This window comes from Microtus oregoni, unplaced genomic scaffold, assembly GCF_018167655.1.
Source record: "Microtus oregoni isolate MIOR12 unplaced genomic scaffold, Mior012 000006F_ref0000085, whole genome shotgun sequence".
NCBI classification, from domain to species: domain Eukaryota; kingdom Metazoa; phylum Chordata; class Mammalia; order Rodentia; family Cricetidae; genus Microtus; species Microtus oregoni.
This window is the reverse complement of record NW_024543065.1, coordinates 26,820,083-26,845,136: the sequence shown is the minus strand read 5'-3', so window position 1 is coordinate 26,845,136 and position 25,054 is coordinate 26,820,083. Positions and strand designations below refer to the sequence as shown.

At 46.1% G+C, this 25,054-nt stretch overlaps 1 protein-coding gene across 1 annotated transcript in view; it reads right to left on the bottom strand.

The window, feature by feature from the left end:
• Positions 1-18,764, bottom strand: part of Slc22a16 (solute carrier family 22 member 16) — a 45,362-nt gene extending 26,598 nt beyond the window's left edge. Inside the window, exons 1-4 of the mRNA XM_041653603.1 lie at positions 18,712-18,764; positions 13,386-13,865; positions 7,089-7,206; positions 2,130-2,661 (exon numbers count right to left, since the gene is read on the bottom strand). Coding sequence (XP_041509537.1) covers positions 2,130-2,661; positions 7,089-7,206; positions 13,386-13,865; positions 18,712-18,764 — 1,183 coding nt within the window. The remainder of the gene's footprint in view (positions 1-2,129; positions 2,662-7,088; positions 7,207-13,385; positions 13,866-18,711) is intronic.
• Between the last annotated feature and the right edge of the window lie 6,290 nt (positions 18,765-25,054).

The window sequence follows — 25,054 nt, the reverse complement described above, 5'->3', positions numbered from 1 at the left end:
GAGAATGGGGGGAACTTGGGGAAAAAGGAGGATTGGGATACAGGAAGGTTGGATAGGGGAGCACGGAAGCGCAATTCTTAGTTAAGGGAGCCACCTTAGGGTTGGCAAGAGACTTGAAACTAGAGTGGCTCCCAGACGCCCAAGCCAAGGTCCCCAGTTAGTTCCTTGGGCAGCTGAGGATAGGGAACCTGAAATGACCCTATCCTATAGCAATACTGACGAATATCTTGCATATCATCATAGAACCTTCATCTGGTGATGGATGGAGACAGAGACAGAGACCCACATTGGAGCACTGGACTGAGCTCACAAGGTCCCAATGAGGAACAGAAGGAGGGAGAACATGAGCAAAGAAGTCGGGACCACGAGGGGAGCACCCACCCACTGAGACAGTGGAGCTGAACTATTGGGAGCTCACCAAGGACAGCTGGACTGTGACTGAAAAGACATGGGATAAAACTGGACTCTCTGAGCATGGCGAACAATGAGGGCTGATGAGAACCCAAGGACAATGGCACGGGGTTTTGAACCTACGTAATGTGCTGGCTTTGTGGGAGCCTAGCCAGTTTGGATGTTCACCTTCCTAGAAATGGACGGAGGGGGGAGGACCTAGGACTTACCACAGGGCAGGGAACCCTGACTGCTCTTTGGGCTGGAGAGGGAGGGGGGGGAGGAGTGGGGGGAGGGGGAGAAGGGTGGGAGGAGGGGGAGAAGGGTGGGAGGAGGGGGAGGGAAATGGGAGGCTGGGAGGAGGAGGAAATTTGGTTTTTTTTTCTCCTTTTCTCAATAAAAAAAAAAGTTAAAAAAATAAAAAATAAAATTAATAATCTCCTTGCAGCAGGGTCTTTGTCTCTGATCTCTCTTTACTTGACTAGAATGGAAAAAAAAAAACCTGAGTCCATAAACATATAGATCCATTCATGCAAAAATCCCTTACCTTATAGGACCAAAGCTTGCCTCTTAGATCCAAAGCATGAAACTCTTGGATACGGCTGTACCACGAAGCTTCCTAACCCCTCCATGGACACTGCACTCCCCCTGCCTCTGCTGCAATTTGCTGCCATTCCAGAAAAGCTACATCATTTCTCAAACCGATGGACACAATGGGGTGGGCTTTTCTTTTTCTTTCTTTCTTTTTTTGTTTTTTTGTTTTGTTTTTCCAAGACAAGGTTTCTCTGTAGTTTTGGAGCCTGTCGTGGAACTAGCTCTTGTAGACCAGGCTGGCCTCAAACTCACAGAGATCCGCCTGCCTCTGCCTCCTGGGTGCTGGGATTAAAGGCGTGCACCGCCACCACCACCACCCAGCTTGGTGGGCTTTTCTTACATTGCCCCAAAACATGTGCTTCTTAAAATAATTTTTCTCATAATTCTTGCTGAATGATAATAAACAAAATAGACATGTCATCAGGGTACTTGGATGGGAAAGTACGATGTCTACGTATAAAAATGTAAAAGCAATATTTTTCTGAGGATAATATAAAATGCAGCCCACACAGAAACAACCAGTGCAGACCAGATGGAGAAACACAAATTTCTAACGTCTGTCTATGTCTTCCCACCCTGTCCATTTAGCTAACATTTGGCTATCCTTGGAGCTACAATCTGCCCTATCTAAATCATTCTAGCTTTTACTAAAATAGACAGGACAATAGTAATAGTTGCTTGTAATGGAGCTCTTTTTACAAATTAAGGGCATACGGATGGCCTCAAGGCATACGATACCAAAAGAAAGGCAACTGACCCAGGACAGTGGGTAGTAAAAGATGTCTTCAAGCCAAGCCATGGAGCATTTGTGTGCATGTAGGTTGAGATGCAAAGAAAGAGGGCTGAGTCTGTTCAAGCCAAACATTCTCGACTTTTTCTCTGGAAAGAACTACAAGTTAGGGATGAAGAAAGCAAGTCAGAAAGGAAAACGAGGAATTAAAAAAAAAAAGAGGAACTTAGCCCTTGTTACTCATCCTTTTTTCCAGACAAATATAACTCTCATCCTAAAGTATAATGACACTGGAAGATATCACACTAATGCGGCCACCGGTGTTGTTCTTTCAACACCGGGGCTTCGGAAGATAATCAAAACACGGCAGAAACGTGACTTGCGTGGCCGTCAGGAACATCTGTTTCCCACTCACCCACGACGAAGAGGTACAGGTGCTGATCTTCCTTTTTCCAAGTAGCCTCCATGAAAAATATGTAGTATCCCAAATTTGCTGTGAACCAAACCAGCCAAACAATGAGCGTCCTTTTTGCGACATCCCAGTCATGGAACAGATCTGCCAGGCTGAGTTTCCGGAAGGCTGGACAGCTTTCATCACAGGAACTACTCATGTCCAGTGATAAAAGTTCTGCCAGGTCACAGGGGCGGGATTTATTCCACACAGCCATGGCATTGATGACCCCTTGAGCTTCTTTGTATCTTCCCTCTGAGATCAGCCAAAGAGGGGTCTCTGGGAGCATCCAGCAACACAGGATGAAAGGGGCAGTCACTGTGCACAGGATGATCTGATAAAGCCACCAGGCGTTGACCAAGGAGCTTACCAAAGCCACCAGCATTACGCCAATAGCAAAGAAGGTGTTCAGATGCACGGATGCCCATGTGCGAGACTTCTTGCCGACAAACTCCATCACATAGACAAAGGCCACCCCAAAATAGCCACTGAAAGCCTGAGAGGCAAGGAGACAGTAATTAGGGTATAGTTACAATACTAAGAGGTCTGAGTTCTTCGCAAACTCATTTTAGAAAGAAATACCTTTCTTCTCTATGCGCGTCCCTCGCTACCTCATTAGCAAACTTAAAAGGCTATTTATGATAAACGTATTAAATGCCACATTGTTTAATAAGAGTTCCAGTATAAGACAGACTTATTTCTCAGTTTCTTCTGAGAGCACGTACCAATGTATCAGTATGCCGTTGTTATACGCTAATCTTAAAATAGGGACAAGATTTTATGGGGACTCGTGGGAGGGAAAGTAGACTCGGTTAAAGCTTTATTTTGATAGGCAACAACAGTGAGCAAATTGGACTTGATCAAAGTCAAGACTTCTGGACTTCAAAAAAAAATACTACCAATACTGCCAACAGAGTAAAAAGACCTACTACAGAATTAGAGAGAAATACATGTGTCTGGTAAAAGATTTTACAGAGAACTCCTACAGCAAAACAGAGTACTCAGAAGACCAATTCAGTTCAAAAACAGACAAACGACTTTTGAGTGGGCATTTCACAAAAGCTATCTAGGTGGCCAAAAGCACATATTTGACATCACTGTTAAATAGATGCAGGCCACACCTGTGGTGACACCCGGCCCAGGGGCTGGAGAAATGGCTCTGTGGTTGAGAGCACTGGCTTCTCTCTCAGAGGACTGGGGTTTGACTCCCTCTATCCACATGGCAGCTCGCAAGCATCCAGTTTGAGGGGATCTAATGCTCTCTTCTGGCCTCTGAGGGCATTGTACACATGTGGTACACAGACATACAAAACATCTATACACATAAAATAAAAATAAATATTTTTCAGAGATACCTACTAAAAAAACAAGAAAGAAATGCAAGGGATGTAGAAAAATTGGAATCATTGTGCGCCGTTGATAGGAATGTAAAATGGCCTCTGTGGAAGGCAGTACGGCAATTCCTTAAAAAAAAATTAAAAATATTACAAGATCCCATAATCCCACTCCTTAGTATATAACTCCCTACAATAAATGAAAGGGAAGCAAGATCCTAGAGAAGTGTTCAAGCACCCATGTCACCAACGACAAATTCACAGTGGCTGAAATACAGAAGCAATCTGGATGTCTATCCTCAGATGAATACACACATCTGTGGATATACAGAGAACCGCTGGGCAGTCTTAAATGCAAATTAAACCTGGTTTATATTAAAGACGAATTAACTTGGAGGATACTGCACAAGTGAAACAAGGAGAGCTACAAAAGAACAAAAGTTATCTTGTGCCACTGGAGATAGTGTCTAGTAGCCTGCATCGCAAAGACAAAATGTCGTGCTTAGGAATGAATCCCTGTTTAATGGCCAACGAGTTTTGATCTTGTAAAGGACAACCGTACTTAGATATAACTTACCTCAATAGAAACTTGCTATTTTTTTTATTTTGAAAATAATGTTGTTTTGCCGTTGTTTTGTTTATCACTACGTAGCCCAGGTTAGCCTCCAACTTGTGGTCTTCCTGCCTGGTGATGAGAGTATAGCCTGCACTACCACCCCTGGCTAAAATATGCCTAACTTTAATTTAACAAAACTCAGATTAGAAAAGCAGTGTTCTCCGTGTTCTTGGGATGAACAAAGATCGAATCAAATGATCAGTTCTAGATGGTCATGGAGTCGCATGTCTTTCATGGGGAAGCAGAGAGAGGCAGCTAGGCCTGCAGAGTAAGCCTCTATAGCAGAAACAATACAAAACAAATTATTAGTTAGGTTGCAGAGATGAATTTTTCTTATAGTTATTTCGTGTTGGACTGTACCAACAAAAAGTAAAATTAATGGAATTGCTAGGATTTTGGTTTGGTCTGGGTTTGGGTTTTTAGGGGTAGAAAAGACTTCATTTCGCTTACAATTCAAGGTTCCGGTCTGTTTTGACAGGACAATCAAGGTGCAGGAACTTCAAACAGCTAGCCACGTCTCCTCCAGCCAGGAGTGGAGGGAAATGAACGCAAGTGTGCATGGCTTGCTGTCAGTTTTAATTGTCCAATGGACACAACCTACCATCACATGGGAAGAGGGTCTCAGTGAGGGATTCTCTGGAGTAGGCTGGCCTGCAGACATGCCTGGCAGGTTATCTCGATTACATTCATCGACATCGGAAGACCCAGCCTAAAAGTGGGCAGCATCACTCCCCCAGCTCGTGGACTGGACTCGGTCGAAGAGGAGCAGGAAAACTAAGACATGTAAGTATCGCTCTCGTTACTGCTGCTGTTTTATGTACATGGGTGTTCTGCCTGCCTGTATGTCTGTGAGCCAAAGTGCATGCCGGCTGCCCAAGGAGGCCAAAAGATTGTGTCAGATTCCCTAGAACTATAGTTAGACAGTTGTGAGCTGACTTGTGGGTGCTGGGAATTGAATCTAAGTCCTCTGAAGGGCAGTCACTGCTCGGACCATCTCTCCAGTCCATACACACATTAAGTCTCTACCTTTGACTACGGATGCCACAAGCTACTTCAAGTCCCTGCCTTGATTTCCCCACAATGATGGGCTCTAATCTGAAATCGTAAGCTAAATAAATCCTTTCTTCCTTAAAGCTGCTTTGGGGCAGGAGGCATTTCTTCACAGCAATAAAGATGAAACTAGAACAGATATTGATTTATTGCCAAATTCTCCTAGAGCAGCACTGATTTTCCCAAAGGTCCCTCCTCATCCTCTAGTGTGAGAATTTCATACATAGGTTCCATATATGTGTTCCTCTCCCCCTCCAGCCCTTCCCATGCCCCCTCTCAAATTCATGATCTTGTCTTCAATTATTGTTTTACAGACACACACACGCATGCTTGGACACATGCACACACGCGCACGTGCACACACACACACACACAATCTGCTGAGTTAATTTGATGTTGCTGGTATCCATATGTGCTTAAGGCCCAGGGAGGCTCATCCTTAAAGAGCACAGTCGTCCCCCCCCCCATCCCCTGCCCCTCAGTAGCCATTCATTTCCTGCATCCATTCATCTAGGGATGGGTGCCTGGGCTATTTCCATCCACAGTGCAGTGTCAACTGATGCTGACATTGTGCAAGACTGTTTAGGTGACCAGGCTGTCTAGGTTTCGTGGGTACACCTCCCCGTTGGGTAGAGAAGACTATCTCAAAGCCGACTTCCCTGTCCTCTGGCTCTTCCAGGCTTTCCGCCCCTCTTTGGTGACATTCCCTGATGGTGTTGTAGGTATATCAGGTATTGCTAGGCACTCCGTGGTCGGTTGTTTTCTACATTGTGACCAGGAGGGGTGTGTCTGTGGTGGTCTGTGTCTGCTGCAGGGAGAGGCTTCTTTGATGGGGTGAGAGACACACAGACTTATGGGTATGAGGATCAGTGCTAGAACACAGTTAGGGGCTATGTTGGGCTAGGAAAATGGTGGCAGCAGAGTCTCCTAAAGGGTTGAAAATTCCACCAGCCATAGGAGGTTGGCTAGACCCACAGTATGAGCTGAGTTGCCTCACTGACCCGAGACATTTACAGTTTGTGTGCTTTCATGTGCAAATTTTACTTATTTGACATAAAAGAATTGTGCGCTCGGTCAGGCAATGGTGGCACATGCCTTTAATCCCAGCACTCGGGAAGCAGAGGCAGGAGGATCTCTGAGTTCAAGGCCAGCCCGGTCTACAAAATGAGTTCCGGGAAAGCCAGGGCTGTCACACAGAACCCTGTCTCGAGACCAAAAAACAATGTGCACTCATGCTCACATAATATATAACTTTAAAAATAAAATCTTTTAGAAAAATCAGTGCTGCTGCTCCAGGAAACCTGTCTAGAATTTCAGCCAGCGTGGAGAAGTATCTCCACTAGCTGACATACTTCCGAGGACAGTACCATGCAGCCACCTGCCCCGTGTCAGCTTCCTTCTCTGTGGATACTCACACTCCATCCCACCGAGTCCATCGGCAATCCAATGAGACGGGTTTAATCATCTAATGTTTATAGACTATAAACTGTGCCTCTGAGGGACTAACCTGTGCTCAGAAGGGCAAAGCAATCAAATCCACACCTACGTACAGCTCTCCCCTGTTCTCCATAACCAGCACAGACTTCCTGTCTCCTCCTCATTCTGAGGTCATTACATGAATGACTTTGAGTACCCTTCACCTGTCTGGTGTGTGCACACAGGTTCCAACTAGACCAAGACACTCACTTAGGAATTAAATATTGCTTTCTTAACACGGGCCATGTGCCAAGCAGAATCAAAAACAGATTCTGAATAAGGAGCAACATTTTTCATGAGTGCCATTCTAAACAGAAGGTATTAATAGCCACAGAAAGTCTTCCGCAGTGGATGAAGATTGGTCGGCCAATGATCTCCTTCAGTAGATTCTTAACAGAAAAATAAACCTAAAGGCTTTAAGTTTAGTGTTCAATAAGCACAACTCACCATGGTAAGGAGAAAGCGTACCGCCATGAAGCTGAAATAATCTAATATAAAGATGGACGCTGTTCCAAAAAAGAACACAGCGATGCTTGTGCTCCACAGAACTGTCCGTCTTCCGAATCTGTAAAAACGAGAGCACAGCGGGAGTGCCGGCGTGGCTGTCACAGTCTGAGTTGTCCCTGAAAGACGAGCATTGACATCTTGCGTTTCATTTCTGTTCGCCGTTTGTTTTGAACAAATCTTGAGTCAGCACGCATCTTAAGACCGGCCTTTCGGTGGGGAGGCCTCCAGCTAAGCTGCTGAGATGCACATGGAACTACTCTGGGCCTTGCACGTAGGACCAAGGGAAATTTCTCTCCTTCCCAGCCCTCGACCCTGTGTGTTTTCTCTGTTAGCTGATTCCGCCAATCAAGGCTGCAGCAGCTAACCCCCTTAAAACCTGGTCCCTGGGGCCTGAGGGATGGCTCCGTGGTTAAGAGCCCTGGCTGCTCTTGTGGGGGACCTGGATTCACCTCCCAGGACCTGCATGGTGGTTCACAGCTGTCGGTAACTCCAGTCCCAGGACACCGGACACCCTCTTCTGGGCTCTGTAGCACCACAAATGCATGCTGTGCATAGACTCATGCAGGTGAAACACTCATAGAGAGAAAATTAAAATAAATAAATCTTTCCAAACAAAGCTGACATCTTGCTAGCTTCTACTCCTGAGTGGTATTATAACTGGGAGAGGGATTTTTGGGGGTGAAAAAGAAAAAACCTGACATTTCCACATGATTCAAATACCTTAAAATAAAGCCTTCCCAGGTAAACATGGGGCTTTTAGTAGATTTGCAAAGTTGGACAACCACAGTTTCTGTTTTATTCTGAGACCTATACATCATCTCCCCCGGAGACGTGACCCGAGGAACCCACTTTCCATTCCCTGTGTGCCCAGGAGACACCAACCCCATTCCCTGTCTTCCAAGCCTTTGGAAACCACCAATCCATTTTCTCTCATTTGTTGTTTTGGGAAATTTCATATAAATGGAGTAAACAATATGTGGCCTTTGTCTGTTCTCTTTTACTCGGTGTCATGGTCTCCTGATTCACCTGTCACAGCATGAGTCAGTTCCTCACTCCTTTTCTCGGCACGACTCAGCACTTCACTCCTTTTTCACAGCTCAGTAATATTTCCTTACCCCTCAGGGAGCGCACCCTTAACTCTTTCAATGCTGTCCTGAGCATTTGAGACCAAGATTTGGAGAGGACTTTGTTTTTACCACTCCATCTGACTTTTTTGTAGCACTGCCAAACTGTTTTCCAAGATGACTGCCCTGGTTTTCCTGCCCTGCCGGCAGCAAGAGTCACAGTTCTTCACACCCTCACCGATGCCTGTAGTCACACCAGTGAGTATGAACCAATATCTCACCATGGCCTCAAGTTACATTTTTCTAATGTCGAGAACCTTCTCAAGAGTCAATTGGCCATCTGCACTTATTCTTAGAGAAACATCAATCGGAGTCCTCGCATGGCTTTAAATTAATTTTTTATGTTGAATTTTAAGAGTTATATATATATTTTCCAAGTGTGGTGGCACATATCTCTAATCCCAGTACTCAGAAGACAGAGGCATGTGGATCTCTGTGAGTTTGAAGCCAGCCTGGTCTACATAATGTATTCCAAGACAGCCAGGTCTATGTTTCAAACCCACTACCCAAGAAAAGAATTATCTATATTTTGGATACAAAATCCTTGGCAGATATATGGTTTGAAAATAGACTTTTGCCTATGTGTGATCTTGGCAAATCATTTTAAGAAAATGGATATAAATATGGATTACATATTCCAGCCAGTAGGTTTACTTGAGACAGCCAATGAAGTGCAAACAAACAGGAAACTGGCATGGCCATAGCCTTTGTCTTAGTTAAGGGTTCTATTGCTTTTGATGTAACACCATAACTAAAAGCAAGTTGGGAGGAAAGGGTTTATACAGCTCCTACTCTCACCTCACCGGAAGTCAGGGCAGGAACTCCAGCATGACTAGAACCTGGAAACAGGAGCTGATGCAGTGGCCATGGAGGGGTGCTACTAACTGACTTGCTCCTCATGGCTTTCCCAGAGATGGCACTACCCACAATGGGCTGGGCCCTCCCCCATCAGTCACCATTAAGAAAATGTCCTACAGTCGGATCGGTATTATGAAGGCATTTTCTCAACTGAGGTTCCTTCCCTTTAGATAACCGTAGCTTGTGTCAAGCTGAAATACAACTAGCCAGGACAATTGACCCCTTGCCAACTTGACACACAAACTCATCACTGTTAAGCCACAACCTTTCCTTTCTTGTCTGTCCCCAAGATCTCATATTAGTATGTATAGCACAATATAAAATATTCCAAAAAATTCAGTCTCTTTAAAATCCAAAGCCTTTTAAAATTCAAAGTCGCTCAGCTGTGAGCTCCTGTAAAATCAAAAGTAAGTGTTTCAAGAGGGAAGAGCCAGAAGACAGTCATAATCAAATCAAAGCAACCGCAAACTCCAAGAGAAACTCAAATGTCCAATGATGGGGGTTCTGGCCTCCTCCAGGGAGCCTGAGTCATTTCTCCAGCTCCACCCTCTGCAGCACACACTGCCTGCCTTCCAGGCTCCAGCTGACTCTGCTCCTGGTGCTCTTCCTGGTGGCCATCCCATGATGCTGGGTCTTCTGTAGCAACTGGGCTGCAGGCTCACCAAATAGCCTCTCATAGGCTCTCTTCACGGTGCCAAGCCTCATCTTCTGTGCATGACCCCTTCAGTCCTGGGCCTTCAGCTGCCACCGAGGCTGCACCTTCACCAGTGGCCTCTCCTGGTCTCTCCCCCTGCTGAGCCTCAGTTGTTCTCCAGGACCCCTTCGTGCCTTCAAAACCAGCACCACCTAACACTACCAAGTTTGGCTGCCAGCACAAGGTACAACCTTGGCCGCGTCTGAACACAGCTTCTGTGTGCTGACTCTCAGGAAACACCTCACAGATTTTACCTCAAAGATGCTGGTCTCTTCTTAACCTCTGTTAATTCCTCAGCTCCAGCTGACCAGCAGCGAGCATCCCAGCAAAGCAAAGGTTTCACCTTAGTGGTTCTGGTTGTTAATCACAGCTGGCTTTTTAGCCACAGCTAATCAGAACCATGGAATCCTAATTCAAAACAACAAAAGGCCCCAGTAGAGTCTTTGAACTTTCCTCTGAAACGTCACAAGCCAAAACTCCATCCTCTGCACTGCCTTCAACATTCTTATCTTCCAAGGTCCCACAGAACAGTTCGTCAAACATTGAACACTCAATGACTTTTCTATCCTAAAGTTCCAAAGTCCTTCTGCAATCGGACCAAAAATGTGGTCAGGTCTGTTACAGTAATATTCCACAATCTTGGTGCCAATTTGTCTTAGTCAGAGTGTCTATTGTTATAATGAAACACCATGACCAAAAAACAAGTTGAGGAGGAAAGGGTTTATCCAGCTCACACCTCCACAGCACAGTACATCATTACACAAGAACTCAAGCAGTGCAGGATCCTGGAGGCACGAGCTGATGCAGAGGCCATGGAGGAGTGCTGCTTACTGGCTTGCTCCCTGTGGCTTGCTCAGCCTGCATTTTATAGAACCCAGAACCGCCAGCCCAGGGGTGGTACCACCACAGTAAGCTGGGCCTTCCCCTATCAATCACTAAGAAAATGTCCTACAGCCAGATCTTACGGAGGCATTTTCTCAGCTGAGGTTCCCTCCTTTCAGTTGACTGTAGCTTGTGCAGAAAGCTTGTCTGCACAGCTTTCCTCGGGCTCCTTGATGTCCACACACATCAGTAGGAACAACTGGCCGGAGTCATGGGTGGGGTGCTTCCCAGTGCCGTCTGAGACCTGAACGCCACTGAAAAGAATTGTTTGCTGCTGCTGGGAAGCCCTTCCACCACGCAGATGTCTTCACTCTCTGCAGGGGCACAGCCACCTCTGAATGACCACAGACCATCAAAAAGGACAGCCCTCAGCTTCCTGTCCCGCCCACCTGCCTGCACAGTCAGCACCTCCCACCTCCTCCTAGCCCCGTCTACCTGGTTCTTCTTTCCCTTCTCTTCTAGCCCCTTCCTTCCAGTTTGAATCTCATCACCCTGAATGATAACCTTCTCTCGAACCCAAGGCATCTTCAGCCACCTTGCATTTACTTCGTCATCAGTAACAGAGGGACCACACCACTGACTGCTACCTATCTTCATATCTTCCAGCCTTAGTTACCCTCCCCACTCTACAGTATCCTTTCCATAATCCAGAGACAGTGCACGCTGTTGAAAGCATCCAGACATGCCCTTCTCTCTCTCTCTCTCTGGGTATTTTCTGGCAACATCACCTGCTACCCAGGCTTCTAAACCTTAACACACACACACACACACACACACACACACACACACACACGGAACGCACACATGCACACACATACACACCAGCCTCCCCTGTTCCCTGCATATTCATCACTATATCATTTCAGTTTCAAAATGCCTCCCAGGGGCTAGAGAGATGGCTCAGAGGTTAAGAGCATTGCCTGTTCTTCCAAAGGTCCTGAGTTCAATTCCCAGCAACCACATGGTGGCTCACAACCATCTGTAATAAGGTCTGGTGCCCTCTTCTGGCCTGCAGGCATACAAGCAGACAGAATATTATATACATAATAAATAAATAAATATTTAAAAAAAAACAAAAAAAATGCCTCCCAGAAATGCCTTCGTCTTTCCCTGTCCACTTCCCCTGCTTTCCCTCAACCCTCCGTTGCTTACGTCGCTGATTCCAGCTGATCTCTCTCGCCTCACACCATGGCACCACCCACATCTCTAGAAAGTAAACTCTGCTGGCCCTGCTTCTGTATCTGGTCGTTTCCGTATCCACCTGTTTCTTCTGCCCTCCAAACCTTCCTTGTATCTACCAGACAGAAAGGAAAGAACTCGATTTGCTTTGAGTTCACATCTTCCGTTCTCTGATGCGGGATTTTAGGCATCCATTATATGGAGCAAAGGAATTTCAGCACATTTACTCGGTGCACAGACTGCATCTGCTTGAAATATGTTTTGTTTCAGCCTCGAGCGCTGAGCACATTTCAACAGAAAATGCCGAGAAGATAATTTGTACACCCATCTGCCAGATGAGAACAGCAATACTCAGCACCTATGAGCGTTCACAGGAATAGGAATGGCCCTGGCCACAACAGAGCCCCGACATTTCTCTTTAGACGGATTTCACAGCTGTCTTAGGCTGCTATTCCCTAGAGCCAAGGGTTGCTGATCTAAGCTGCTGTCTCTAAGTCCCCAGGGCCCAAATCACGCTTGTAAACTCACAGCTGCGAAGACCAAATATCCATCTCTGTTTTGGCAGAGGCACATAAGGCATGCAGCAGGGTCTGTAGCTCCAAGACGAAGTTTGCTTTATTTTAGAGTTCTACATTTATTTTAGTGTGGATGCTTAAAAATATGACTATTCTGTGTTTTGCAAGATGGTATGCCCTCCAAAATTAATGGTGAAATACAATCCCCAAAAATGCTCGAAATGATCATGTCATGAAGACTCCGTCCTCCTTATAAAAGGGCTCAAGACTGACGGGACAATTCTCCAGTCCTCACGTTCCTTCTTCTCTGTGAGGACACTATATCTCTGGAGGCTTCAGCGATGCTTCCATGATGGAAGCAGAGAGCAGTCCTCGTGTTGCTAACACTTTTATCTCAGACATCCCAGTCCCCAGAGTGAGAAATGAATCCCTGCTGTTTATAAATCACCAGTATGTGGCATTCTTGCTAAGGCAGCACAAAGAGACTACAACAAACCAGGCAGCCAGATTTTCACATTTATGGATATTAGGACCTAAGGCCAGGCTAGCTCTCTTTAAAATCAAGTCTATTTAAGGGGAAAATAAACAAAGAAATAGCCATTATCCATCAAGTGGCTGTATGTCCCAAGTAGTTTCTTCTGTATTTCTCATTTGAAGAAAGCTTCAGGGGGAATAAGTGGGGCGGGGAGGCGGGGGGCTCAGCTTATAAACTAGGATTCTGAAACAGGTGAGCGAGTCAGATTTCCCAGCAAGCACAGGTGATCGGCAGTACAAGCAGCATCCATGCCCAGACAGGCTGCTCAGTGGGTCATCTTAACACGGTGCTACTCTGCACTCCTAAGTGAAGGGCCAGCAGGAGGGTGCACTTTAGATAGGGTGTTTGAAAAGACCTGGAGCTTTGGACATGATGCTCTGTCCCACCAGGAAACCCAGACAGAAAACTGAATCCTACACCGTGCAACAGTGCTAAATATTTCATTTTTACCTGTCAGAAAGGTAGCCAAAAATAATTGATCCCAGCAGCATGCCAAATATAAACAAGGGCTGGATCATGTATGCATACCATTTCCATTTGCAGACCAGGTTCAAGTTTTCCACCACAGAATTTCTCCATTTGCTGTGGTCATACACATAGCCATCAGAGCAAGAGCTGTTGAGCCCATAGCCACTGGACTCGTGGTTCAAGTCTGACTTGTTCTCCCTCCAGGTCCTGCTACATCTTGTGAGCTCCCAGATCTGCCCATCCTGCAATTCCACGGTAATGTGATCTTTCTGGTCTGGGGACCGCAGGGCCAGTATGTCCTCCAAACTCCAAGCAGATAAGTTATGAAAAACAGCCCTCCGAATCTTGCCTGGGGGCCTGCAAGCATGCTCGGGGATACTCGACATGAACACAGAAGCCAGGTAGTGCATGCCACAGGAGATGTTCTGGTAGGCACATATCATATACAGGATTATTTGGAACCTGTAAAGAAAAGAAAGGGCTGGTTGTTATAGCTGGCCTATGGATGGGGCAAGAACACAAGTAAGTATGAAGGGACTCCATCTGGTCAACCTTAATACACTTATACACGTATAGATGGGTAAATACAAAAATAATTGTAGGTGCTTCTCTCTCATACAAGTGAAATATGTATTACATATGTATATATTTCAAGTAATACACTAAATTCTACTTACACTCGCATCTCATTAGGTCATTCCAACACACAAGCTTGCTAACTAGCTCGAGTTTATGGACCAATCAACCTTTGTCCATAATAAGTCACGGAAAAGATTGGAAAGCCAATTTAACTTTAAAAAACTTCATATGTACTAATTTTTCTAAACCAAACTGAAAGACCCCCGGAGTGGGGAGACTCTCACTCAAGTCTCGGGATAACACGACCCCCCCCCCACAACTCACAAGAGACCATCCTTGCTGCAATCACACGAGGTTTATTGACAGGACAGGAACCAGTGCACTGGGACCGAAACTCATTTCCCACGCAGGGGTAGAGGAGTTTGACCCCAAGTAGCTGGGAGAAGGGGTATTTAAGGGAAGAAATAACCCAATAACCCAAAGGGGGTAGGGAGGGTGTCATTGGAAAATTCCGAAAATACCAGTGATCATTGGAAAAGTCCGAAAATACCGGTGATAATCACAAGGGGGTAACTCCCTGTTTCTCAAGATGATTCTCAAGATTATAATCTAACTGTATGGTCAGCTAGTTCCTGGAACAGAGTCACTGAACCGGCTAACCTAGAGTTTTGGTTCTTCTCTCCCTGCTAGATTTTTTTTTTTTTTGGCTCTACTCTTTCTGCTAGAGAGGTCTGAATTTATCTGGGTCTTTCAAAACTTGAGCGTATCTCTACTTTTCAACCTGTGATTCAAGCACTGGGTGTCACCATTTACCCTTGAAGGTAATAAAGCCTGCTCTCACTGAGACCAGAGATCAACATCCATGACCCCAAATTTAAGTTTGTTCGTTCTGCCTCTAACCACAGAACGTTGTGGAGGCCCGAAAATGTGAGCCTATTTCCACACTGACCAAAGGTCAGAGTTCGGACTTGCCTCTAGTTTTTTCAAGGTTATTATGCTTCTACCTCAAACAAAGGTACCACCTAGACACACCAGAGAGTTCTGCTCTCTCAAGGTGTGGCAAGACCTTGTGCTCCAGGAATAGAGAAGTAGATTGTTCCTACCTCAAACAAGACTTTAAGGATCCAACTAAGTTCCAGTTCCCTTTATAAAGATAACTTGGGATTCTACCCCAGGCGGTGGTTTGCCTACAGTTTTGGTCTAGGGTGTAAGCAAGACTTGTTTTTTTCTAGAAACAGAATGTTTAACTATGAATGTAGCCCTCGATTTTCAACTTGTCTGTTCATTTCCTTGTATCATAGTAATGCAGTCTTTTATCTTACTCCTACCTTCTAGGGTCAGGGATATTTTAAGCAGTTGGAAATTAAACGTGGATGAATTTTCAGTACTCACTGGAGTTCCCTCCTGATACTATCATATATGTTTCTCAGTTTTATTATTTTCATTGACATCTTCATGTTCTTTACTATATTTCTAATCCCCAAGCCTTTACCCTGGAGAGCGGTATTTTTGTCGTGGCTGTTCCCCGACAGAACATTGAAAGCTTAACTGTTTCTCAGTGAGTGGATGGTTAAGTTACAGCGGCAGGCACTGACTGCCTGGGAGATGCAGACTCTGGGCTTGAAATTCAAAGAGAGCCGTGAGCAGTGTCCCCGTTACTGTTTTTGCCAACTTGACACAAGAGTCATTTGAAAAGAGGGAATCTCAATGGAGAAAATGCTTCCAACGGATTTGCCTGTAGGCACATCTATTTGGTGGGTTTTCTTGATTTGGGAGGACCTACCTCACTGTGGGCAGTGCCATCCCTGGACTGGTGGTCCTGGGGTGTGTAAGAAAGCAGACCAGGCAAGTCATGAGGAGCAAGCCAGTAAGCCATCTCTCCATAGCCTCTGCATCAGCTCCTGCCTCAGAGTTCCAGCCTTGAGTTCTTGGCTTCACCTCAGTAGACTATAACCCAAGCAAGATATTTAAGCCCAATAAAGCTGTTCCTCCCCAGGCTGGTTTTGGTCAGTATTTTTACCATAACAATAAGAGAAAACTATGTGTGCTGTTTACCTGAGACCTTTGGGCTTGTATCTAACCAGTCTCATCCTATTGGAGTGGCTCCACCTGAGACATACTCCACATCTGTCTCAACAGAGATTTACATGGTACTCTCCCTAGCAACACCCACTGAGTCAAGAGGGGAAATCGGGGCTTGTCACATAGTGTGTTCCCTAGTTTTCTGTAGGAAACTAAACAGTCACACACAGCCTCCTCTTCTTTCTGTAAATAATAAAGATATGCCGCCCTAGAAAGATTTGTACTGCCCTGTTTTATGTGACCATTAAACATAAATTTAGTGGAATCAGAGATGGTTCCATCGGTAAAGTAACACGCCACACAAGCTGAAGGACCTGTAGGCAAAGACTGTTCATTTGTTTCCCAGCCACCCAGACCCAAAATAACCACACAGAAACTGTATTGACTGCAATACTATTTGGCCAATAGCATAAGCATATTTCTAGCTAGCTCTTACATCTTAAATTAACCCATGTCTATTATTTTATATTTTACCACGAGGCTCATGGTTTACCAGTAAGATTCCAGGGCATCTGTCTCCTTTGGCAGCTACATGGCATCTCCATGACTCTACCTTCTTTTCTCCTCTATCTCTGCTTGGAATTCCTGCCTTGCTCTACTCTGCCCTGTCATAGGCCCAAGATGCTTCTTTATTCATTAGCCAATAAAAGCAACACATATACAAAAGGACACCCTACACCAAGGACCCAAGTTGAGATCCCCAGCACTCACTTAAAAAGTCAAGTGAGGCAGCCAATAGGTATAATACGGATGTTGCTATGGTGATTGGGAAGACACTGAGGCTTTGCTGACCATGGGCAGCCTCTCGGTGATCTCCCGATCCTGTGAGAGACTTTGTCTTAAGCAAGATGAAGGAGCTGGAGAGACGGCTCAGCAGATAAGAGCACTTGATACTCTTCCAGAAGACCCTGGTTCAATTCCCAGCACCCACAACAGGCAGGCAGCTCACAAATGCTATTCACTCTTGTTCCAAGGGATATGACACCCACCCTACCCCCAGCCTCTATGGACACAAACACACCGGAGGACAACTGAAGAAGACTCCCAACAGCTGACCGCTGGTCTCCGATTGCACATACATGGGCACACAAAGATACATACATATCCATACCACACATACACAAAATAAAGTTAATTTAAAAACAACAAAAAGGGCCAACTAGAACAAATGGATAAAACAGGAGGTGGGTGGCATCTAATGGGCACACTGACCTCACATTCTGGTAGAGGCATCTGACCTTTCCCCAAGGACAAGCTGCTTTCTGAGTCAGTCCTGCTCACCATAACAGAGACTAGGGAACTAGGGCAAGCCAGGACTTACTGAGAACTTACTAGACTGTAAGACTTTTACCTGTCTGTATCACTGTGGCCAACTAAAAGTCATTTCTACAAAGGCTTTGACCCTCTTCTCCCACCCAGGGAGCAGTGTCTGACACTGAGGATGATGGAAACCCCTGCTGGGGAGTGGGGTTTGCTGGTGACAGCAGCATTGCTCATGCCTGGTCCCTGAGTAATCCAGGGGTAGAGTCCACTTGGGAGAGACCCTCCCTCTGCAGTCCAGGCTGGCCTAGAACTCACTGTGGAGATCAGGCTGGCCTCAAACACTCAGCAGTCTCCTGCATCCGTCTCTCTGGGATTACAGTCATGAGCCACCACACCTGGCCATTGAGTGATTTCTAAACTAGAACCTTAACCAAACACTGACTACTACACACCTACTTTAGCGAGCTCCTAAACACAAGGAGAAAATAAGACATCATACCTCCTGTCTTACAGGGCTGCTGTGGGTCCCACGTGTCTATAGAAACCCATGCTAACCTTTTCTTTTTGTCGGTTCCTTTTAAAACCGTGTCTTTCTAGGTAGCTCAGGCTGGCCTGGATCTTTCTGTCAATTTCTGTCTGTCACCTGCCCCAAACTGGAACTACATGTGTGTGTGCCATCTCTGACTGTATTAAATATATTTCTAGAGTTATTTGTAAGTATCCAAAGTACATTATTAGCCCCATTTTACAGATGAGTAGTAGTCACTGAAACATTCAGGCCCATTATAGTTCACACATGGGAGCTGATCCCTTCGTCTGTGTGTGACTCCGCCGTGAGCCTTTAACCCTACAGCCTCCATTTCCCAGTCATTCAAAGACTCTAACATGTCTTCTGCAGTGAGCATCATATTAAGAACTGTGTGTAAGCTCCCTACAGAGTACCTGGCACATGTCCGGTATCTGTGTGGCAACCAGGCCAGAGAACAGACCAGGCCCAGAGGGAGAGCTCGGGATAGAAACAGTCATCTTGAACACTGGAAGAGAAGCCGGTTGGGCTGGCAGGGTTTCTACTAGACCTGTGACCATTCCTCCCAATGATGATTTTCGAGCTGATGGTCTAGAGAGCACCCCAAGTCCCAACTTCCCCATAGGGCACGGCTATTGCCTGCACCCACCAAGTCCAAGCGGACTCTAGCGCCTCCTGTGGCCAGAAGCCAAGAGGACAAGCCAGGCCATGGGCTGTGGGCGAGACCTCTGCAAGCGCTGGGCAAAGAGGGCATGGAGAAGCTGTAGAACCCCATCCCAACCGACAGAAACAGACACCTCTGCGGCCCCAACGCGTGCCGCCCCCACTCTGGCCCCAAATCCTTCTCTGCCTCCCTACTTGCCAAAGTGTCCCACGTGGTCAAAAATCAGTTCCACGTTGCAGGACTCCATATCCCTGTCGCGGATGGGAATGCCCTGGGCTGTGAGCACCAAGCCCCACCGGCCCTGCCCGCAGGATGCCCCTGCACCCCCCGCCCCACCCCCACCTTCCTTCCCAGCAGCCCACGAGTCTTGGGGTGGCAGGGCGGGGCACACCCTGATGCTCCATCGCACGTGCCTTCAACTTTGCTGGATGATTTCCCACACCCTCCAACCTCCTGGAACATCCCCATGATCCAGGAAAGCACCTGCCCCACTCGGCCTCGAGAGCATCCCATCTTCAGCAGGACACGTCCCTGCTTCCTAAGCTGTCTTGCTTAAGAATCCACCGTATAGTGGGTTTTAAGTGCTCGTTTATTTATTGACTCCACTCCCTGTATCCAAGCTGGTTTTGTCAAACTCAGGAGCCTCCTGCCTCTGCCTGCCCTGCCCACCCCACACCCCCAACACCAGCCCTCAGTGTTAGGACTGCAGGACAACTTGGTTTTTAATCCCTTTTGCTCTCATACTCCATAACCTTTTTTCCTGAAGAACATTCTTGTTGCTCAACCTTTAAAATAGAACTTGAGATCCCGGAGAGAGAGATGGCCCAGCAGTTAGAGCGCTTGTTTGGAGCAACAGCTACTGGAGGCGTTAACTTTAGTTCCGGGAATTGATCGCCCTCTTCTGGCCTCCACAGGCACCTGCACACACTCGGATATAGACACATGGATAATTTCAAATGGAAACCAATTGGTGAACTCCCCCTCTGTGCTTGTATGGGGAACCACAGCCACCGTTAGTTGTTGGGTACAATGGTCAATGGTCTTGTCACACCTAGACAATACTGTTTTGATCAAGTCCCCCCCACACACACACTTCTGGCCCTTAGAATCTCTTCTCCCTTCCCTCTCTCCCTCCCTTCCTCTCCCACCCCTATCCCCCCTCCATTGTTTCTCTGACTCATCTATACTCTGCCTCACTCTGGCCTCCTCATGAACCTCATACACAGCCCTCACCTGAAACTCTGGACTTCCACCCTCACTCCTCCTTCTACCTGAAACTTCTTGGCTCTTCAGCCGCTCCACGGTTTAGATGTTGCCTTTGCTCCTATAACACCAATCATCATTACTGCCTAGCCTCTTTTCAGCTACCCCCTGTGGGAGTGATTTCTTATTAATAAAGAAACTGCCTAGGCCCATTTGATAGGCCAACCCTTAGGTAGGCGGAGAAAACAGAACAGAATGCTGGGAGAAAGAAGCTGAATCAGGAGTTGCCATGATTCTCCCACTCCAGACAGATGCAGGTTAAGATCTTCCCTGGTAAGCCACCTCATGGGCTACATAGATTATTAGAAATGGTCTAGTCCGGGTGCGAGAGTTAGCCTAGAAGAGGCTAGATATAATGGGCCAAGCAGTGTTTAAAAGAATACAGTTTCCGTGTAATTATTTTGGGTATACAGCTAGCTGGCAGCTGGGAGCTGGGGCGGCAGGGAAGCGGCCTGCTCCTCTCAACAACCCCCCCTTTTTTTAAATTTTTCTTCAACCTGTGTTGATTGCCTTGGTGGGTTACTTAGTCTAGGGTTAGTAACCCACCTAGCAGTTCAGTTATTCCAGGGTCCCGGAGAGGCACTACCTGTAAGATATGAGCTAGGAGACAGGAAGAAGGCTAAGCAGGGTTTCTTGTCAAAGCCTCCGTTTATTAGAGATGGGGTACAGCTTTATATAGGGTAAGGAGTTGGGGGTGGGCACAGGGGCCTGGGCTCTTGCCGCGTGGTTCACGTTGGTCACATGGTCCTCGTTGGTCATGTAGGCAGGAGGTTATCTTCGGTCAGGTCACCATAGGCCAAGAAGTCATGAGTTGACACACCTAAATCTTTAGATAGTTTGGAATGTGGGATGGGTTCCGCTAACAGATAACTCTCCATAAACAGCCAATTTGGGTGTGGGGTAGGCTCTGTCAATAGAAGGATTCCTAACACAATTATGGGTGTGGGGTTCTCTGCAGACTCCCCAGGGTGATGGTTCCTGTAATGATTTTAGGAGGAAATTGGCTCCTGACAAACCTGATCACACACTTAATACAACATGTAGCACCTGATCTCACTTCTGTAAGATATAATCTCCATGACAGGAACCACTTTGACACATAGTAGGCGCTCAATAAATATGTGTTAGATGAACAAATGGGCACAGATCTACGTATAAGAAATCACACAAAATTTAAGCATCGTCCTAAGAATAGCAGCATTCCCACACTTGAGTGGAAGAAGGGGAAAGTCTGGCTCAAACTTCACCCAGGACCAGGCAAGGGTCAGACTTCCTAAGGAGGAATCTACTAACAGTAAGCTTCTCCTTAGAAACATAGACAGGGTTAACTGGTGGCTGGAAGAGATGTGGGATGGCACAGGTGGGAAAAGCAGAGACTGAGTCTTTCCTGACACCCCAGCTTTTATAGTGTTTGTGTGTGTGCAGCTTCATCTCTGTAGAAGAAGTCACTAAACTGGGCAGCTTGAACCCTTGACAGGGAAGTGTTCTGCTTCCCTGGAGCCCAGGGGCCTCCAGGCCCAGACCCTCCTCAAAGCCGAGTCTTGGAATCATACCTAGTTCCCCATACACAGTAGAAAGAAGACAAAGAGCAAAGAAAGTGGCTAAGTACGTGGATGAACCAAGGCTGGTATTTTAACGAGGGACCTTGTCCAGAGATCTAGAAGGATCTTAATGTAAGCATTTAGGATCAGGGGCTGAAGAGATGGCACAGCAGTTAAGAGGACTGGCTGGTCTTCTCGAGAACCAGGTTTGATCCCAGCATGCATGTGGCAGCTCACGATGATATTGACAAAAATGGCTCTAAAACAAAGAGCAGGTGTGAGGAAGAGAGATTGCTACATTTCTTTCTGGGTATATTGGTTACAGAGGAGAATTCAGGAATGAGGTACACTAAGCCTTCTGAAGGACTTGTGTCTGTACTGGGCATTCTCAACCACAGCACCAACCTGCCTGGGCAGTGCTCTGATGGAATATCTCTGCAAACCGGGTATTACACAGACTTATAAAGAACCCCAACAGTCTACTATTTAATCTGGGAACAAATTACATATTAAACAATGATGACCTGTGATGTAGGAAGGCCTTCTATATATGTGTTGCTTTTACTGGTTAATGAATAAAGAAACTGGCTTGGTCTGATAGGGCAGAGTAGAGCTAGGTGGGGAAAAACTAAACTGAATGCTGGGAGAAAGAAGGCAGAGTCAGGGTGACGCCATGTAGCCACCGCCAGAGACAGACGCACCAGAACTTTGATGGTAGACCACGAGCCTCGTGGTAAATATAAATTAATAGAAATGGACTAAATTAAGATGTAAGAGTTAGCTAGGAATATGCTAGAGTCATTGGCCAAGCAATATTTTAAATAATATAGTTTCTGTGTGATTACTTCGGGAGTCTGGGCAGCTAGAAATGAACAAGTGATCTCTGACAACAGGCCTGGGCTGCTACTTAATCAGTTCACTTCCTTCATAACATACATCTTGGATAAAGATCACCCAGTAACAGCAAAGCTGCAAGTTAGGAGTCCCTGACTCTGACGGTCTGAGACACTTAAGTAGGATAACGATAGATTATATTAAAAATGGGACCAAGCCGGGCAGTGGTGGCTCACGCCTTTAATCCCAGCACTCGGGAGGCAGAGGTAGGTGGATCTCTGTGAGTTCGAGACCAGCCTGGTCTACAAGAGCTAATTCCAGGACAGGCTCCAAAACCACAGAGAAACCCTGTCTCGAAAAACCAAAAAAAAAAAAAAATGGGACCAAAGCCAGGACAGCTCCTGAAGGGCCTCCATACTGGGTTCAGTTTGCATTCTCATTTTACACTGTAAAACCACATGGTGGAATGAACAAGCAAGCAAGATTTTACAGAAGCAAATATGGCAGTCGGCAGAGTGTTAGGGGCAATGACCCACGGTTATACTTATTCCTCCAGGTCATTCGTCCCAGGTAGCAAGTGAAGTCCTGCTTGGCAAATGGGCAGTGCAAGCCATGTGCTGGCAGATCTGTGACAACCTGACACACATACTCGGGCTACCTGAAAAGAGGGAACCGTCACTGAGAAAATGCCTCCATGAGATACAGCCGTAAAGCATTTTCTTAAGCAGTGATTGATGGTCCTGGGTTCTATAAGAAAGAAGGCTGAGAAGCCATGAGGAGCATGCCAGTATTTGTCAAACATTTATCATTTATATTAAGTTTCCAAGTCAGTTATTAGGAAAGCAGCGGCCAGTTATTTGGAAGCAGGTCGTTAGGGCATGAAAACTACATTTGGGGAGTATTTCCTCAGGGCCAGCAGGGAGAAGCTCTGGTACAGTTGGGAACCAAGGATGCACGTCAGTCTGGCAACAGAACCTGGCAAATATTGTGTAAGAGTCTCCCAGGCAGTACTGGGTTTGAGGGCATTGTGAGGTTATGGAGAGCAGCCAACGCCTGACATTGTGTGGTAGGGTCAGAGTCTCCCTGAAGAGAGGCCAGAAGAGGCCGTTAGTGAAGATGCTTTGGAAACCCCAGGAGGAAGGGGACATGGAGGGAAGTTGAGGCTTGGCCCCACATAGCAGGGCTGGAGTCTCTGAAGAGGCAGGAGAGCCCATTGATGAAAGGGTAGCCTCTGTTGCGGTTGAGACCCCAGGCTATTAGAGATGCCAGGACCATGGGAAAACCACCAAGGGCAGCTAGCTGCAGGTAGGAGTCAAGGCAAACCGAGCCCACTGAGCAAACTCTGGGTGTTGCAGATCACAGAGCCAGAGAAGTGGAACTGCCCAAGCCCCTTGGAGCCCAGAAGATTGTGAGTGAACCCCAGATGCCAGACACTGAGATTCTTAGACTATTAGATTTTGGGTTTGGGTTGATCTGATTGTATTTGTGCCCAGGGTTCTTCTCTTTGGGGGTAAATAAGTATTTAACTTGATTTTTATTTTACAGGAACACATAGTTAAGAGATTTTGGATATTATAAAAGACTTTAAACTTTTAAAGTATTTGAGTTTTTTGAAAGACTGTAGTATGGGAATAGTTTTTCTAGTAATTTTTCTTGTAGCCTACCTTCACAAACCAAATTTTACCTAACCTTATAACCAAATTAATCATGTTCTTCGAGACCCCCTAAAACTATGTACTGTGTATTCTGCTTCTTTAAATTTAACTTATCTTTAAGAAAAACAGTGCAATCCACCTTACTCTGCACAGACTCCTCCTGTAATCAACTTTTGCCAGCTAAGCTGAACCCACAGCTTTAATCTTAAAGCATGTTTCCTAGTTCTCCCTCACAACCCCTCCACGCCCTTGACTCATAACAGTGTGCTTGTGTGAGATTTAGTGATTAGACCTAAGAGCCCTGCTGAAGGCAGCAACTTTTAGGCAATGAATGTTCCACAGAAGATGCTGAAACTCGCATGTGCATGTAGATTGATGACGTCTGCATATGGTTTGCTTGTTGCTCTTGGTCAGTGAGATCAGAAAATCATCTTCTCTCGTAGAACTCATGTACAATGATGATTAAGACAAAGTCCTCCATCCCTTTCTCATACCATGGTTAAGCTGCTGTTCAATAAATAGAAATAATGGCCCTTAGTTAGGGCGACTCTTGGCGGAATGACTCCAGGAGCCTGTCTCTTTCATGAGACACTGCCACGCTGCGCAACTTTTAAAGTTATACTGTGTTTTATTTTGTGATATTGACCTGGCATCTTGGAGGATAAACAAGAAAGGAAAGGTCATGGTTTAACAGTGAAGTGTTTGTGTCAAGTGGACAAGGAATCAATTGTGCGATTTAGTTTTTGCCAGCTTGACATGAACTAGTCACCTGAGCAGACAGACTCTCAACTGCGGAACTACCTCATAAGGTCTGCCTGTGAGCATTTCCGGGGAGCGTTTTCTTGACTGATGATTGACGTACGAGGGCCCAGGCTACTGAAGTGAGTGTTGCTTCTGCACAGGTGGTCCTGAGTTACATAAAAAATGCAAGTCGACTCAGCCATGGAGAACAAGCTGGTAAGGAACTTCCCTCCATGGCTTCTGCTTCAGTTCCTGCCCTGAGCTCCTGCCTTGATGTCCCTCGGTGGAGGACTGGGAGCTGTAAAATGAAATAAGCACTTTCCTCCCCCAAGTTGCTTTGGGTCAGTGTTTCATCACAATAGAAACCAAACTATGACAGTGAGACAATAAATTTCTGTTATCTAAGTCACCCTCATCTGTGGAACTTTTATTGCACCCCCCAAGACACCTAAATATTTGATTCTGGGATGTGGAGATGGCAGGGAAGTCAAGAGTGATGCTCT